Source organism: Harpia harpyja, chromosome 15 (assembly GCF_026419915.1).
Source record: "Harpia harpyja isolate bHarHar1 chromosome 15, bHarHar1 primary haplotype, whole genome shotgun sequence".
Taxonomy (NCBI): domain Eukaryota; kingdom Metazoa; phylum Chordata; class Aves; order Accipitriformes; family Accipitridae; genus Harpia; species Harpia harpyja.
In genome coordinates, this window is record NC_068954.1 from 10,492,919 (window position 1) to 10,507,618 (window position 14,700).

At 57.0% G+C, this 14,700-nt stretch overlaps 1 protein-coding gene across 1 annotated transcript; it reads right to left on the reverse strand.

The window, feature by feature from the left end:
- Positions 1-6,260: 6,260 nt before the first annotated feature.
- On the reverse strand, positions 6,261-10,311 carry GDF7 (growth differentiation factor 7). Its single transcript, XM_052809750.1, has 2 exons — positions 9,911-10,311; positions 6,261-7,197 (listed from the first exon to the last, which is right to left on the reverse strand). The coding sequence occupies exons 1-2, from the start codon at positions 10,239-10,241 to the stop codon at positions 6,275-6,277; spliced, it is 1,254 nt and encodes a 417-aa protein (XP_052665710.1). The 5' UTR covers positions 10,242-10,311; the 3' UTR covers positions 6,261-6,274.
- Positions 10,312-14,700: the final 4,389 nt, after the last annotated feature.

Sequence of the window (14,700 nt, forward strand, 5' to 3'; positions counted from 1 at the left end):
AGACGTCTTTGCACTTCTATGTACCTCGCAACACGCTGTACTAGGAATAAAAAGCCTTAAAAGACTGAATGCACCCCATTTTACCATGGAAGACACAAACCAGCTTAGGACAAAATTCAAGGTGTCACATACACCAGCCTGGTGGAACATCTCGCTCTTCTACCAGCCATTAATTCAAAGACAGGAAAGGCAGAAAAATTCTCCCCCCACCACACAAGGTCACAGGCTTCTGGCCATCAGCAACACCCCATCCATGGGACAGTTACTCCCCAACTCCTCTCCCTGATGTGTTTTCATGGAGGACACACTTCTGGCGTTGAGCACACTGCTGCACTCTACTCCTGCCGCCCAGCATCCCCATTTGGACCCCACGTAGCCGTAAAGGGATCCCCGATGCCGGGGAGGCTGCTTTGATGCCAATGGGACACACACGGTATCTCCATCTGCTGGTCATGGTGACCCAAAAGAAGGACAACGATGCTCTCAAAGACCAGAGCTTGGTTTTGCCCACACAGGTTTTCCTGCCCATGCACCTCCCCAGAGGGTGATGTGAAGAGTGAAAAAAATCACACTGCAACTCTGGTTTCACCCAGGACAGGAGACACAGCAAGCAATTTGGTGGAACCGCCCAACCAAAGTCCATGTGATAGCCGTTCGGTCCGACCATCTTTCAAATCCAGTGGCACAGCCCCATTTCAGGTGACAACCCCTGGGCAATACCCAGACTCTCACTGCCGTTGCCCCACGCAGCTTTTTTTCTCCCCGACACGTGGCCGTGCTGCCCCAATGCAGACAAAAGACAAGGCACTCATATTTCAGGACTTGCTACATGCTCAACAGGAAACCATAACATTCCCACCAGGTTTACTCCAATATATGAGCTGGTCAGTGGACTGGTATTCATGACGTATCTGTCACATCAACATATGTCATGTCTTTTTTGATGTGAATAATGAGATACTGCTATTGCAGACAAGCACATCAGGCCGAATCTCATGGCAAAACTCCTTTTAAGTCTGGAGAGCAAAGCCAAAGGCATTCCCTCAGCACCCCAAGGTGCTCCACGCCGTTTGCCCAGATGTAGCCCCATGGGACCCACATCCCCAGGGCGTCCTAAGCAATGCCCCAGCCTCTCTCACCTCTTCCCTGCAAGAGGCAGCACTGCAAACAGCAGTGCACGTGTCTGCTGTTACGTGGGGGCCAGCACGGGTGACTCTCCCTAAACACACACTTTTGGGTTTGTGGGATAAGGGCTTAAAACTGCCAACAGTAAAAGGAACTGCTTGTTTTGCAATGGGACCGTGACCGATAAATCACTGCGGGCCTGCTCAATTTTGTCCAGTAGCGAAAGCTGTGTAATCAAGTCGTGAGTTAAAATCTGTTTGGTGCAAATATATGCAGAAGTTGCTGGCATTCAGATTTGAGCAGCAGGCTCAAGGCTTGGGGTTTGCTTTTAATCAGAAGCAGTGCCTTTCCAGTCTTTTCCTTACAGCTATGCCAAGCAACAGCAACCAGCCAAAGAGGACATGGCTCTGTCTGCCAGTGCTGACCAGAAGTAAGGCCTCTGGGATCAATGCAGCTACACCAGGGTGAAGCTGCTGCAAGCCTGAATCAAGTCCTTTTCCATATGAACATCCTTGTCCCTGTCAAAGGATACTCATTTCCCTTCTACCATTGGATTTGAAGTAGGATGTAAAAAAAAAAAAAAGGGGGGGGGGGTGTTAGACAATCCCCTTAAGAGAATTAAAAAACAATTATTCCTTAAAAAAAAAAAAAAAAAAAGGATAAAATTTCTGTTTCCTGGGAATTGTTTCTAGGCCAGAAGCACCCCTGGTCATCAGGCAGTTAAACTGGGCATAAAGCCATTTTGCTTCTGACTGTCCCTGCTATGGGACTCCACCAGACGGGGGGGTGGTTCAGGACACAGTGCAGGCAGTGGCTTAAGCACAGGCCTTAGTTTTACAGAGCTCAAGGAGCCCCAAGGCAAGGCACATGCACCAGTCCTGTCCCGATCATGTGTCCTTCCCCGAATCGCAGCCCCAGCGCTTCCAAGTCAAATGGGATCACTCTGAGAGTTTCCCTGCTCCTGCGCAATTGCGTTCCCGTGTAAGAGGGGAGGGAGCCAGTTAAGCGTAGATACATAGTCCTTTTCAAATGCTTAATATTTCTAGCTTCACTGTAATTATATCCTGCAGATAAAAATGGTGCTGAAGGTCAAACAAATCCTCCAGGAGAATATACTCTGCATGGAAACTATGGGGTTTTTAACTGGAAAGGTTGTATAAATACTGCAGATTGAGAACCTATAATTATCTGTTAAAAATCACTCTAAGTCTACTGAATTCACATTTGTCCATGTTCAACCTCTAGTCTCCTATTTATAATGCTCAGATGTGCCCAAAAATCAGCTCAGGCAAGAGGCGACTGATCAGAACTACATTTTTCCTGGACAGTTTCTATGGTTTCAGAGGGTGATGCTCTGCGGGGGACCAGCTGGGGCTGGGGTGCTGGGCTAGTGCCATCCTGCAGCCAATGCCCCGCTTACCTGCCTCCAAAGGCAGGATTTACTCCTCCGAGCCCTTTGCAGACACATCCCCACGTTGCTCCCCAACTCAGCAGGGCTGCAGCACCTCGGCCACAGGAACGTCCCTGCCCGGGAAAGGCTTTCGCATCCCTCTGGGATCTCAGCACCTCCGTTTGCAACGGCTCCAGTAATGGCATCCCCAGCCTAATCCCACTGTTTGGGTGCAATCTCTGAATCTGCATGGGGATGGAGAGGCAGTCCTTGCTGCCAGCCCATGGGGATGCAAGTCCACCCTTGCAAGGGAGGGCTGGTGGCTTTTGTCCTGGAAATAATCCTCCGGGAGCAGCGAGCAATGTGACCGCCAAGTGCTGCGGCTGATACACTTGCCCGGGGGGAGCGGCACAGTCACCCACCAAAAGCCCCAGCCCCGCTCCCCTCCAGCCTTGCCCTGCTCATACGCATCCCCCCGGAGCAGCCCCAGGGAAGGAACTGCCCTTCCCTGTCCCCATAGGCAAGCAGAAAGAGGGTACCACGCCATCCTTCGCCCTCCTGTTGTCCTCCAGAGGTTGTTTGCCCAGGAAAGGAAGAGATGCTCTTTTAATAGAGCAGCTGGCATGGTGCTGCCACTATGGGTGTGAATGCAAAGGGACACACAGCCGCTGGGCTCACCCCGGCGGGGGATGAAGTTTGCTCTCCCGCCAAACATGCCTGTTTAGGGAGAGATACCTGCAGCCGGGAGAGCCAGGACTGGTTCCCGCATGGGCAAAACCACGGATGGCATCGCTGCCAGCAGCGGCCTCTGCGCTCTTCCCGAATCTTCCCCCTCCCTGTTTATCATAGCGATCCATGCTACGGAACTGCAGCAACTGAGCCACGGCTTTTCTCACCAGGGCCAGCGAAGCAATTGTGGGGTTCAGGACAGAGCCCCAGCAGTGCACAGCACCCCAGCACTGGGGTCAGGGTAAAGCATCGCGAGACCCAACCCGTCACCCTGCTCTCCGTCGGCCACCTCCAGACCTGAGGTGGGTGACGTCTGTCTGTCTGTCCATTCCCTGCAGCTGTGGCTGAAAAGGAGCCACAAGAACCAGGGTCTCTAGCATCAGCACCCCCTTGGACACGGTCCCACAGGAACAGGTCTCAGGCCACCCATTCGGCCGAGGCTCACAAGAGCCACCAGCCAGCGGGAGCTGTCAGGAGCTATATATATCTTGCCTGGATTTGAACTGCCCACGAACCTCCACCACAAATATTTGGAGGAAGGGGAGGGAGTAAAAGAGGCGAAAACGTTAAAAAAAATTGTCTCAGCAGTGAGAAAAACTATCAAGCAACCAACAGCGACTGAAAAATTAGGTACTTTGAAAGCTTGGTAACTTTATAAATGACGCAGTGTTTCCAGAACAAGCAGCTCCAGCGCTGCTCGTGCCAACCTCCTTCCCCTAACCGCCTGCACTAAAGCCAAAGGTCAGAGGAAAGCTGTGAGCCCTCCTGCCGACCCCTCCTCACCCACTAGTTGCATCTCGCCCCCCCCCTAAATGCTGACAGTGAGAAAACCCACGGGCATGGACCTGATTCTTCCTCTCCCCTGCTAACCTCTATCTCTGAACATCCCCCTGGGTATGGGTACACCATGCTTAATATATATTTACATTCACACTGAGGTAGGGAGCCAGATTTTCCTCTCGGATACGCGGATGTAAAGCCAGAGGAGTTCCGCAGGTGTCAAGGAGGTTACACGAGACTTACGGGTACCACACTCGCTCCCCTGAGTTGCCACCGGCCACAGCCTGGGGATGCAGAGCAGACCTCAGTGGGGGGAGGCTGGAGGGAGGCTGGGGGGGTTTAGCCCAGTGGATATATCACCATTATTGATATGCACGGTTTACTCCCTGCAGATGTACTATTTTCTTGGGGGGAGGAGGCTGTTGGACCCTCACTGAGGCTTTCCTGACCTTTGAGATCATTTGGATCTCGGTAGAGCTCACTGAGGTGACCCCCTCTCTGCCCTGGCTCGGCTCAGCCCTCCCTAGCAAAACACCCCTGCGACGGAGGACAACTGGCTTTATATGGGAAAAAAACATGTTTTCCAGCACGGATTTCTCTCTCCCAAAAGCAAACTACCGCCGCTAATGATCACTGATGTTTACACGCCAACACCTTTACCGCCAGTAAAAAACAAACCATCAAAAGCAAAATCTGTGCAAATACATCTCTGGTCTAAGCCAACCCAGCCATGGAGCTGAAGTTCAGTACCTAAAGCCACCGAGGAGCAGCAGAAACGCTTGCCAGCATCCAAAACATGCCTTGGCATGGATGCAAGCCCTCTCTGATTTAAAGGCATAATTTATACTCAGCTCCTGAGTTACTAAAATCCTGTAGCCCTTTCAGCATGGCTCAAAGCACCCCGCTTTACGTAGCAGTCTCCAAGGGAGGAGTTCAGCCGTTTGCATGGGAAATGTCCATTCCCGGCAGATCCGGGCTCCCTTAATGGAGCGGGGAAAGGCAGGCACTCCAGGGCGGGATGGAGCTCACTGGGAAATCGGTGCCAAAGGAAGGTAGGGTGGAGCTTAGCACTTTCATAGAGACTATTTGCAATAAGAACCTAAGCGAAATGGCTCTTCCCTGGGGATCTTGGGAACTTTGCTTCTGTCCAGACACACTGAGGATGGCTGTGTGACTCGTGGGGCTGATGCCGGGTGCCCAGTGTGCCTTGAAAATGGGGTTTTGTGCAGGAAAGGGAGGGCACCCACCAGCCGGTACCTCCCACAGGACATCGGCAGAAGGACCAGCACTTCGGACCACCAGGAGCCAGGGCATCCCCAGCTAACACCTCCCAGGGCCGTTCCCATCTCTGTTGAGAGCACGAGCTCTACTTCAGACCTGACTCTCACTTTAGCCTCCAGTTACAGGGACCTTCTTTCCTGTCCCCAACAGCAGACTCACAAATCTCTCCCCACTGCAAACAGGCCTGGACCAAATGATTTCAACCCCCCACGGCCATAGGTTCTCCACCCCCCCCACCTTCCCCCGAGGATCCCTCATTTTTCCCCTGGCAAACCCGGGGCAGCGATTTGAAGGCAGCCAGAAAAACTCCTTTAACTCAAAGAAAAGAGCCTTCCCACCTCCCTCCACCCCACTGCTGCAGCCGGAGGAGTGATGCTGGCCCAAACCCTCTGCCGCAGCCACCGCTCCGTTCACCCCCCAGGATACCTCCCCCAAGACAATTTTGGCTAGACATTTTCCAAAACCTTTGGGAAAGAAGGTGTCAGCTCAGCTTGGGCAAACCAAGCGGATCAGGCAGAGCTTGGTGGCTGAGTGGGCACCCCCAGGGGCTCTGCAGGGCTGTGTGCCCCCCTCCCTGGGGAGGGGGAGCGGACAAGGCATGGAGGTGGGGGCAGCTCCGAGTGGGGAGCCCAGCCTCCCACTGCAGCGCATCACCCTTGGCTGAGCCCCGGGAAACCTGGTGTGGGTGGTGGGCATCGCTCATTCTTTGAGAGGGCCTGGGGGGGGCCAATCTACAGCCTCGCTGCCTGGGGGGGCATGCCCCATCCCTCCCGGGCTCATGGCCAGGGTGGCCCCAGGAAGGCAGGGGACACCTGCTCCGAGCTTGGTTTTGGGAAAGGCACACATCAAAATGTGTATGTATATATATATATTTTATATATATATATATATTTATATTTATATTTATATATATAAAATGGGGCTGGACAGGGCAGGGCAGGGTGGGGAGGGGGAGAGCTGCAGAAATTGCTACCTGCAGCCGCACGTCTCCACGACCATGTCCTCGTACTGTTTGTAAACCACATTGTTCCCGGAGTCTATGTAGAGGATGCTGATGGGGCTGAGCTTGGAGGGCACGCAGCAGCTGGGGGGGGTGGACTCCGGATCCATGGAGTTCATCAGGGTCTGGATGATGGCATGGTTGGTGGGCTCCAGGTGCGAGCGCAGGGGAAAGTCACAGACCCCCTCGCAGTGATACGCCTCGTAATCCAGGGGGGCGATTATCCAGTCGTCCCAGCCCAGCTCCTTGAAGTTCACGTGCAGGGGCTTCCTGCTGCAGCGGGTCTTCGCCTTCTTCCCATGGCCTCTGCCCCCAGACCGGGCGGCGACGGTGGTCCGTCTCTTCCTCCGCTTGGAGTACGCCTCCTGGCCGGGATCGGGGGGCTCCAGGAAGGGCGGGCTGCCCAGGGCCTTGATCTTATCCCGGATCTCCTTGAAGAGGTTCTCCTTCCTCTGGGTGCGGGAGAAGGCCACGAGCAGGGCTCGCTCGTGGGGCTGCGGCCGGGGCTTGCTGAACCCCAGCTGCCGGGGGGGCAGGAGCCGCCCTGACTGATCCGAGACGATCCTCAGCAGGAAGCACAGCAGCTTGCCTGAGAGAGACCTCTCCCTCCGATCCCGCAGGGCTTCCCAGACATCAAACACCTCCCATCTGGAGGAGCCCGCGTCCAAAATGTCTGCAGCCCTGGAGTCCAGCAGCCGGGGTTCTTCACCGTCCCGGCTTGGGCAGGTGAAGAGGAGGAGGTGGTGGAAGGTGCCTTCGGGGGACAGGGCCAAGCTCCGGTTTTCGGGGAGGGCACGCAGGACCCGCAGCTCCGCGCCCGTCACCTCCTCTGCCTCGGGCAGGCTGGAGATGTCGAAGAGGTATCGCTGCTCGGGGGCAGACGGGGAGGCATCTGGAAGAGATAAAACAAAACATAAAAAAAAAAAAGGGAAAAAAATATAAAACCCCAGCAAACTGAAGCCAAGCTCTTGTTACAGAGGTGCAAGGGACACAGAGCTAACGGGGGAGACCATCGCCTTGCAGCAAGGCTCTCTGAGCATCCCAGCAGGGACACAGCCTGTGTGCCCTCCATCCGGGAGCGTCACCCTGGCTGGAGGCACCGAAAAAAAATGGGGAGGAGACGGCAGAAAGGGAGGGAGGAATCAATTCAAACAAGTGGCTTCTCATCAGCGCTCTTCCTCGGGTCCCGAGGTGGCTTCTCTGCCTTCTCCCGGGTGTTTCAGTGCCTCCAGCTGCATCACTATCCTGTTTTGGCACAGAAGCCCCATCTGAACCTGCACAGCACGGTCCCATCCCCGATCAGCAGGTTGTCACTGATTTCTTCTGCCCTAAGTGTCACACACTCCCCCAGCCCCAGCCATACCAAGTAAAATGCTGTGAAAAATCTCATTTTCCCTCACAGGCAGGCATAGGCACACACGTCAGGGACACAGACGCTGTGCCTCGGGGTGTCTGATAGAGGCACTCCCAGAAGCTGAAAGGGAGCCCAGCTTGAATTTGTCACTATTTTTGGTGGATCCAAAGCCCAAACACAGACTGATTAAATATACTCGATGTGAATTAAAGGAAAAAAAAAAAACAACAAACAACCCAAAGGAGGTGAGCTTGGGGAAAAGAGATGAATGAGTCCTGGGAGGGTTGGGTTTTCTTTTTCCCCTCTCTAACAAGAAACCTGAGCTGAGCATGCTGCAAACGTTGGTGCTGTGCCCGAGCCCCCCGACCCGCTGCCGGCAGAGCCCTGTGCCACCGGGCTGCAGCCTGCACTGCCCTCCGGGGGGGGAAAGATGTTTCTCCCCGTCATTTGCTATTATTATTATTGTTATTATTGTTATTGTTATTATTGTTATTATTATTGCTGTTGCTGTTGTTGCTGTTATCGTTATTACTACTACTATTATTATTTTTATTTTAAAAGCAGATCTAAAATTCCGGCAAAGAGCAGCTAAGGAGATCCCTTTGAAGAGTTCATCTGGTTTCGTTTTGCGCTGAAACTTCCCAGGACCTGTGCGCAGTTTTCCCCCGGCTCTCCCCAGCCGGGCACTGCCCACCCTCCCACCGGAGCAGCCTCCCCCCCCCGTCCCACCTCGCTTCCCCGCCGTTTCCCCACCAGCCTTCAGCAAAAACCTCCCTGCAAAGGCTGCCGGCAGGATACGGCCCCTGCTGGGTTTGGGGATGGGGGGGGGCTCTGGGGGGGTCCGCACCACCAGCCGCCGCTCCACCACCCCCGGGGCAGCCGGCGACAGGTACCGGGAGAGGCTGGGGCTGCTTTTCAGTTTGTCTTTTCATTTTATTCGATCGGGATTTTATTTCTTTTTTCCCCAGCCCAGCAAGCTTCGCTGGCAGGGCGCAATGTGTATATATATATATACACATATATATGTTAAAAAAAAAAATTAAGTACGCGTATGTGTTTATTTGATTATTATCACTAGATCCGCGGGTCTGAAGGGGGCAAAAGAGGGGGGGGAGGGAGAAGGGGACCACGCTGCCGAGCTCAGCCGGCTCCGGAGCTCTGCGGCAGCCTCCCACGGGGCACCGCGACGGGACGGGACGGGGAGGGAGCGCGGCCGCGCTGCCTCCCCGTCCCGGCCCGTCGCGGTGCCCCAGGGAGTTTTTCGGGCTGCAAAGGCTCTGGCAGGGCTTCTCCCTCCCGATCCCGGGGATGCTGTGCGGAGAAGCTGCCCCTAAACTGCACCGTACACCCTGCCCCCCCCCCCCCCCCCCCGGCTGCCGGGCAGCGCATCAGGTGGCGGGAGGTGCCCGCAGCCCTGCCCGCCCTGTCCCGGCTGGGCTGCACCTCGCCCCCCCCTCCCCAAGCGCATCCCCAGCCCCGAGCGTCATCCTTGCCCCCGGCTGCATGTGCAACCCCATCGCCATCCCCGAGCCCAGGCTCACGCACAGCTCCGTGCTTATCTCCATCGCCATCCCTTTTCCCCAACTCCCGGCACGAGCCCTTTTTGCCATCCCCACCGCGACCCCAACCCCATGCCCACGCACGGCCCCGTCCCCACCCCTGTCCCCAGCCCCATTCCCGTGCTCAAACTCACGCACAGCTCCATTCCCGTCAAACGACTGACGCGCAGCCCCTGCCCCGGGAAGCTCCATCTGCATCCCCGCGCGCTCGCTACCCCGTCCCACGCAACCACCCCGCGCTCGAACCCACGCACGACCCCGTTCCCCAGCCGACGCACGAGCCCCATCCCAGGCACGACCCCGCGCCCAGACCAACGCGCAAGCTCCAGTCTCCGTGTGCAACCACGTCCCCAAACCCGGGCTCGAAGGAACGCGCAACCCCGTCTCCCCAAACCCACGCACAAGCCCGATCCCCGCACCCACGCACAAGCCGCAGCCCCATCCCCACACCCGCGCACAGCGCCGTCTCCATCCCCAAGCCCCTTCCCAAGCCCCATCCTCATCCCAAGCCCCTTCCCAAGCCCCGTCTCCATCCCCAAACCCCTTCCCAAGCCCCGTCCTCAAGCCCAAGCCCGTCCGCATCCCTCCCGCCCGACGGCGGGGGCCCGGCGGGGCAGCCCGTCCCAGCTCCCCTCCCTGCCTTGCGCTGCGCTGCGCTGCGCTGCGCGGGGGGATGCGCGTCCCGCACTCACCGCTGCGCGCCCGCTCCGCGAAGCCCGTCACCGTGTCGGCGCGGCGGGCGGGGGCGCGGCGGGCGGCCAGGCGCTGGTAGAGGGCCACCATGTAGTGGTGCGGCACCACGGTGCCGTTGCGGAGAGCCCCGTCCCTCCGCGGCGGGGAGGAGAAGGGGGAGGCGGCGGCGGAGGAGGAGGAGGAGGAGGCGGAGGAAGGCGCGGCTGCCGAGGGTCGCCGGGGAGCGGCCGCCGACGGGCCGCGCACGGCGGCGGCCTCCAGCCCGCGGCGGAGGCGGCAGGCGCCCAGCAGGCAGAGGCAGAGGGCGGCGGTTGCGGCGCGGAGGCGCATGGCGGCGGCCCGGTGCTCGGCGCTGTGCTGCTGCCGCCGCCGCTCCCCGCCCGCTTTTGAACATCGTCTTCGCCCGCCGCCGCCGCCGCCGCCGCCGCCGCCGCCCGCCGCCCGCCGCCCGCCGCCGAGGCGCCCCCCTGCCGGCCGCCCGCCGCCCCCGAAGCGCCGGCCCCCGCCCCGCCTCCGCCTGCAGGTGAGACACCCCCCCCCCACCCCCGCCGGCCCCGCCTTTTGGGGGCCACATTTCGGAGAGGGGACACCCCCCCCCCGCCCCGTACTGGAGGGGGAGCCTTCACCCTCTATGGGGGGCGGGGGGGACCCCGGTCCCGCGCTGGGGACGGGGCAGCCCCGGCTCTCTTTCGGGCGGAGGAGCCGCCACCCCGCGTTTTGGAGGGGAACCCCCGCTCCGCCCCGGAGGGGGACACCCCACCGCCATTTAGGAGGGGCAGGGGGACCCCCCCCCGCCGCGGTGTTGGAGGCCCCCGCGGTGCCGGGCGGCGGGGCCGGGCCGGGGGAGCGCGGGGGGAGCCGCTGCGCGGGGCGGCCCACGGGCTCCGCGCCGCTCCGCGCCTCCATCAGCCCCGGTGATGCCGCCTCGGGAGACCGATACCGGAGCAAAACAAAGCCCCGGCCGGGCTGCGGGCTAATGTTTTCCCTTGCACGGAGGGTTTCCTTGGTAAAATTCAGATGTTTCCTTGGGTCTCGATTAAAATAACAAAGTGGGGTATTTACTAGGATGTTATTTCAAGTCTCTTAAGTCCCTGGTTATGTCTGTTGCGATTTCTCCGCAAATACAAAAACAAGCGCTGCGATGATTTATTTGAAGGAATGTAGGTGTTTCGCCAAAACAAACACGGCTTTTTTTTCCCCTCTCCCCCACCAGCCCCCCCAACAATCGCTTCTCACGAGCATTTGTCACTGCAGCCTCTCAGATTTCTTTCTGCTGTAATTTCACAGGTGCTTTGTCACACTATCGCGAGCGGGTTTCTCATGCCAAGCTGCGGATTTGCTCGGTACATACGTTCACAGGGTGCGAAGCGACACAGGGCGCGAAGCGACGGAGGCAGCTCCCGTGACGACATCCCAAGAAACCCCCGTCCCACGGGGTGCGGGATGGCCTGGCCCGAAGCCTCGCACGGCACCTTGCGTGGCATCCGTGTGGTTCGTGTGGGGCTTGCGCAGCCTTTGCGTGGCGTTTGCACGGCGTTCGCACGCTTTGTGCGGCCCCTTGCATGGTTTCACCACCCACCCAGCAGTTGGTCACCACCGGGAGCGCTAACCCAGCTGGGGCAGGAGGCAGAGGAAGGGCCGACAGAGGAAGGCTTCATTAACTGTTTTTCTTCTGTCAGCCCCTTATTAAATCCAACCTGATGCTGTTCAGACACTAAAGGCAACTTTAAAAAAGCATCCGACAAGACCTTCCACCCCCTGATGCCTCCGTCCCCCCTGGGCAGGGTGCTGGGACCCCGGTTGGGTGCCCTCGCAGCACCGGAGCAGGCGGCAGCGGAGCTGAGTGCTCAGGGCAGTCCTTCCCGCAGATGGGAAGGCTGAAGAACACTGTCCTGCCCTGCACCTCTCAATCCCACCTCCACCGGCAGCCCCAGACCCACAGGCTGGGCTCCCGATGCCCCCGCCGCAGGGTACGGCAGCACTCCCTTCCCACGGCTGCCCAGGGAAGGGACCGAAAGGGTCAGCAGAAGCATGGAAGGATGATGTGACGAGAAGGACTGCCGAGCTTTAGAAAATGGGCAGACAAGTCTATCCATAAAACTCTGGGCTTCTTGCAATGGTTTCCGGAGCCTCCTGCCTGGAATCCTTTCACGCAGCCGGTTTCATGGGAAACAGTGAAAGGTACAAAAACGGTGAGTGCGGGCTCTGCCCTGGGCCACCCGAGACTGTACCTCCTCCCGCGTATCGGGGTGTGTGTACCTGCCGCACATGAGAAACCCCAGGCTTCGCTGAATTCCCAGGGACTGGAACTGTCACTGCTTTTTTTTCTGTATATCTTTTAAAAATTAAAATTACATTGGTGCAACAGACAGCCAGGCTGTGCCCTCTGGTTTTTCTTTCCCCCCAACTTCTTCACCCCCAGACCAGCCCTGTTCTCAGCCCCCAATGTGGGCAGCAGGGCCAAATCCCAGCTTGGTGCAACCTGGCAGAGCTGAGCAACAGGTTCCTCCGTGGCGGTTCGCACCACACCATCCTCATCCCCGTGCGCAGCCGTCCCCGTGGCGGAGCCGTGTGCTGCTGGGTGATGAGAGCCAAATCCCTGTCCTCACCGTCTGTATGGAGACCCAAACACAGGCATGCACATACCCACACAACCCCAAGTGACATATACACACACGTCTGCACGCACCAGGCACACATGCCTGCACCAGCTGGCTCGCGCGCACACACACACGCGGGTACACAGACCCAAGAAGCAAATCCTGCCCGGCTGTGCTGGAGGAGAGACGTGAAATCCCGCAGCCCATCCTCTCAACCGCACAGCGTTTATCGAGGTGCACTGAGTTTCCCATCTGTTCTCCATTGCAGCTTCATCTAAACCCTTTTGGGCTTTCTTGAATTTCCATCAGCCCAGCCCAGCCCAGCTGCAGGACCTTCCCAAGCCGCCCCAGCCCTGCGCAGCGGCACAGCAGCTCCTGCCCTCAGCCTTTCCCTGCTCCGAGGACAGGCTCCCTTCTCTCCCAGTGCAAACCTTTTGCGCATAATTTCACGCTGGCAAAGAGCCACCTTCTACCAGCCCCCTTCCAAAACCAAATTAGCACGCTGCTGCAGCAGCAGAAATTGGAGAGGAAAGGCTGCAGTTTTATTTTACAACTCAATTAGCAAGTTTATACAGAAAAAACACCCATATAACCAAGGGAGATTTTCTGTCCGTTCGGCTTCACCAGCAAATAGACTTGTTCCTCTTGAGGGCACTCCCCACCGCTGCGGGTACAGCGATGTGCGCCTGCCCACGGTGGCCCTCAACCAACGGAGTGACACTGGCTCTGGCCCTGCTCACTTGCTCCATCTTTCTTTGCTCTTACACTTAGAAATCCTATGGGTACCTCCAGCACGGACTAAAAAACACAGTTCTGAGACTCTTCCATCACCCTGTTCACTAAGTATTAAACCAGAAGCCTGCCAGAACCTAAGATGAAGATAAAGGGCCACATTTGCCTCTAATTTTTCCCTAAGAGCCTGTCCCAAATAACACGAAGCCAATGGCTGTACGCCCAGGAGGGGTCCTGACTCCCGTACCTTAACAGCTCGCACCGTGTCCCGCCACGGTCTCTCCCTTCCTTCACCAATAGGCCCTTCTGAGCGGGTTTTTGGAAAGAAGGGGGCAGTCAGCTCACTAAGCCTGTTTTTTTACTGGCAACATTTTTGGGACGCTAATTCCTGCAGGATCAGGAAGGAATCTTTCCTACCTGGCTGACACTTGGGCTTGTCCCCTCCGTTGCAATCTCCCTCCCTCCGCTCCCTCTCTTGGTCCCCAGCACCGCCCTGCTTGCCCTCCTGCGTTGTCCATGGTGGTTGGGGACCTTTGCGTGTGGAGCATGGCTTCATGTCCATGCGTGAGGTTGAGTCCTGGGCAGGGTGGACTCTCCTACCACAGCTGCATCCTCTTTGCAAAACTGTGGGCAAGGTCCCAGCCTGGGACTCTTGCCTGCCAGAGAGGGGCTGCCCTACAGATGCTCTTCAGCAAAGGAAAGAAGGGGATATTTGATTTAACCAGAACCCCACCAGCTGTGGAAGACCACTTCTCAACGGAGGAAACTGAGGCAGAAGGGAAATCCTCGAGCAATAACCATGTACCTGGTGTCATAGCCATGTTGCCACAACCTTGTACTCCCACAGATGTTCACCTTACCTGTCATCAGCACTTTTTGATGGAAAAAAAATAAACTGCAGTGACAAACCCCCTCCACGCTTCAAAACTGGAGATGTTTGTGGCTGTTTCCATTAGCTAAGCCAGTGGGCCTCAACCAAATTTGCAAGTCTTGAGCAAGTTCAGAGCAGTCAGAGTATTGATGCTAGTGGTTATTTGGAAGAATATGTTTTCATGTAGTGACCACACAAGAAGCCTCTTGTGGCTTCACTTAACAAATGCCTTCTAGAGAGATGGCTACAAGTGACGGCAAGGCCAGCTGAGCAAGTAACCAAGCAACAGCATCATTTTCTTTCCAAATCTTCCAGTAACTCCTTCCAAAACTTACTTAAACTGAAGCCAAGCTGAATTCTTCCTGATTGTCTGCACGGGGATAGCCAAGGAAGATAAGAAAAATCAAGGTAAAAAGTCCATGCATGAAACATCAGATGGATTCAAAGAACCCATAGGGCTGCTTTCCTTCAGGCCCAGAGACCTTACGTCACCGCAATCTGGATGTCTAAAGCTATGCTTGTCTCATATCACTTTCTGTTTGAACACTGTACTCTAGCTAGGGGACAGGAGACTTACGGAAATGCT

What these genes read in the sequence shown, in the direction of transcription:
- GDF7 (XM_052809750.1), bottom strand. Translation starts at nt 10,241, where the DNA reads ATGCGCCTCCGCGCCGCAACCGCCGCCCTCTGCCTCTGCCTGCTGGGC. An exon ending in CGCGGAGCGGGCGCGCAGCG is followed by an intron (nt 7,198 to 9,910) that starts GTGAGTGCGGGA and finishes TATCTCTTCCAG; the next exon opens with ATGCCTCCCCGTCTGCCCCC.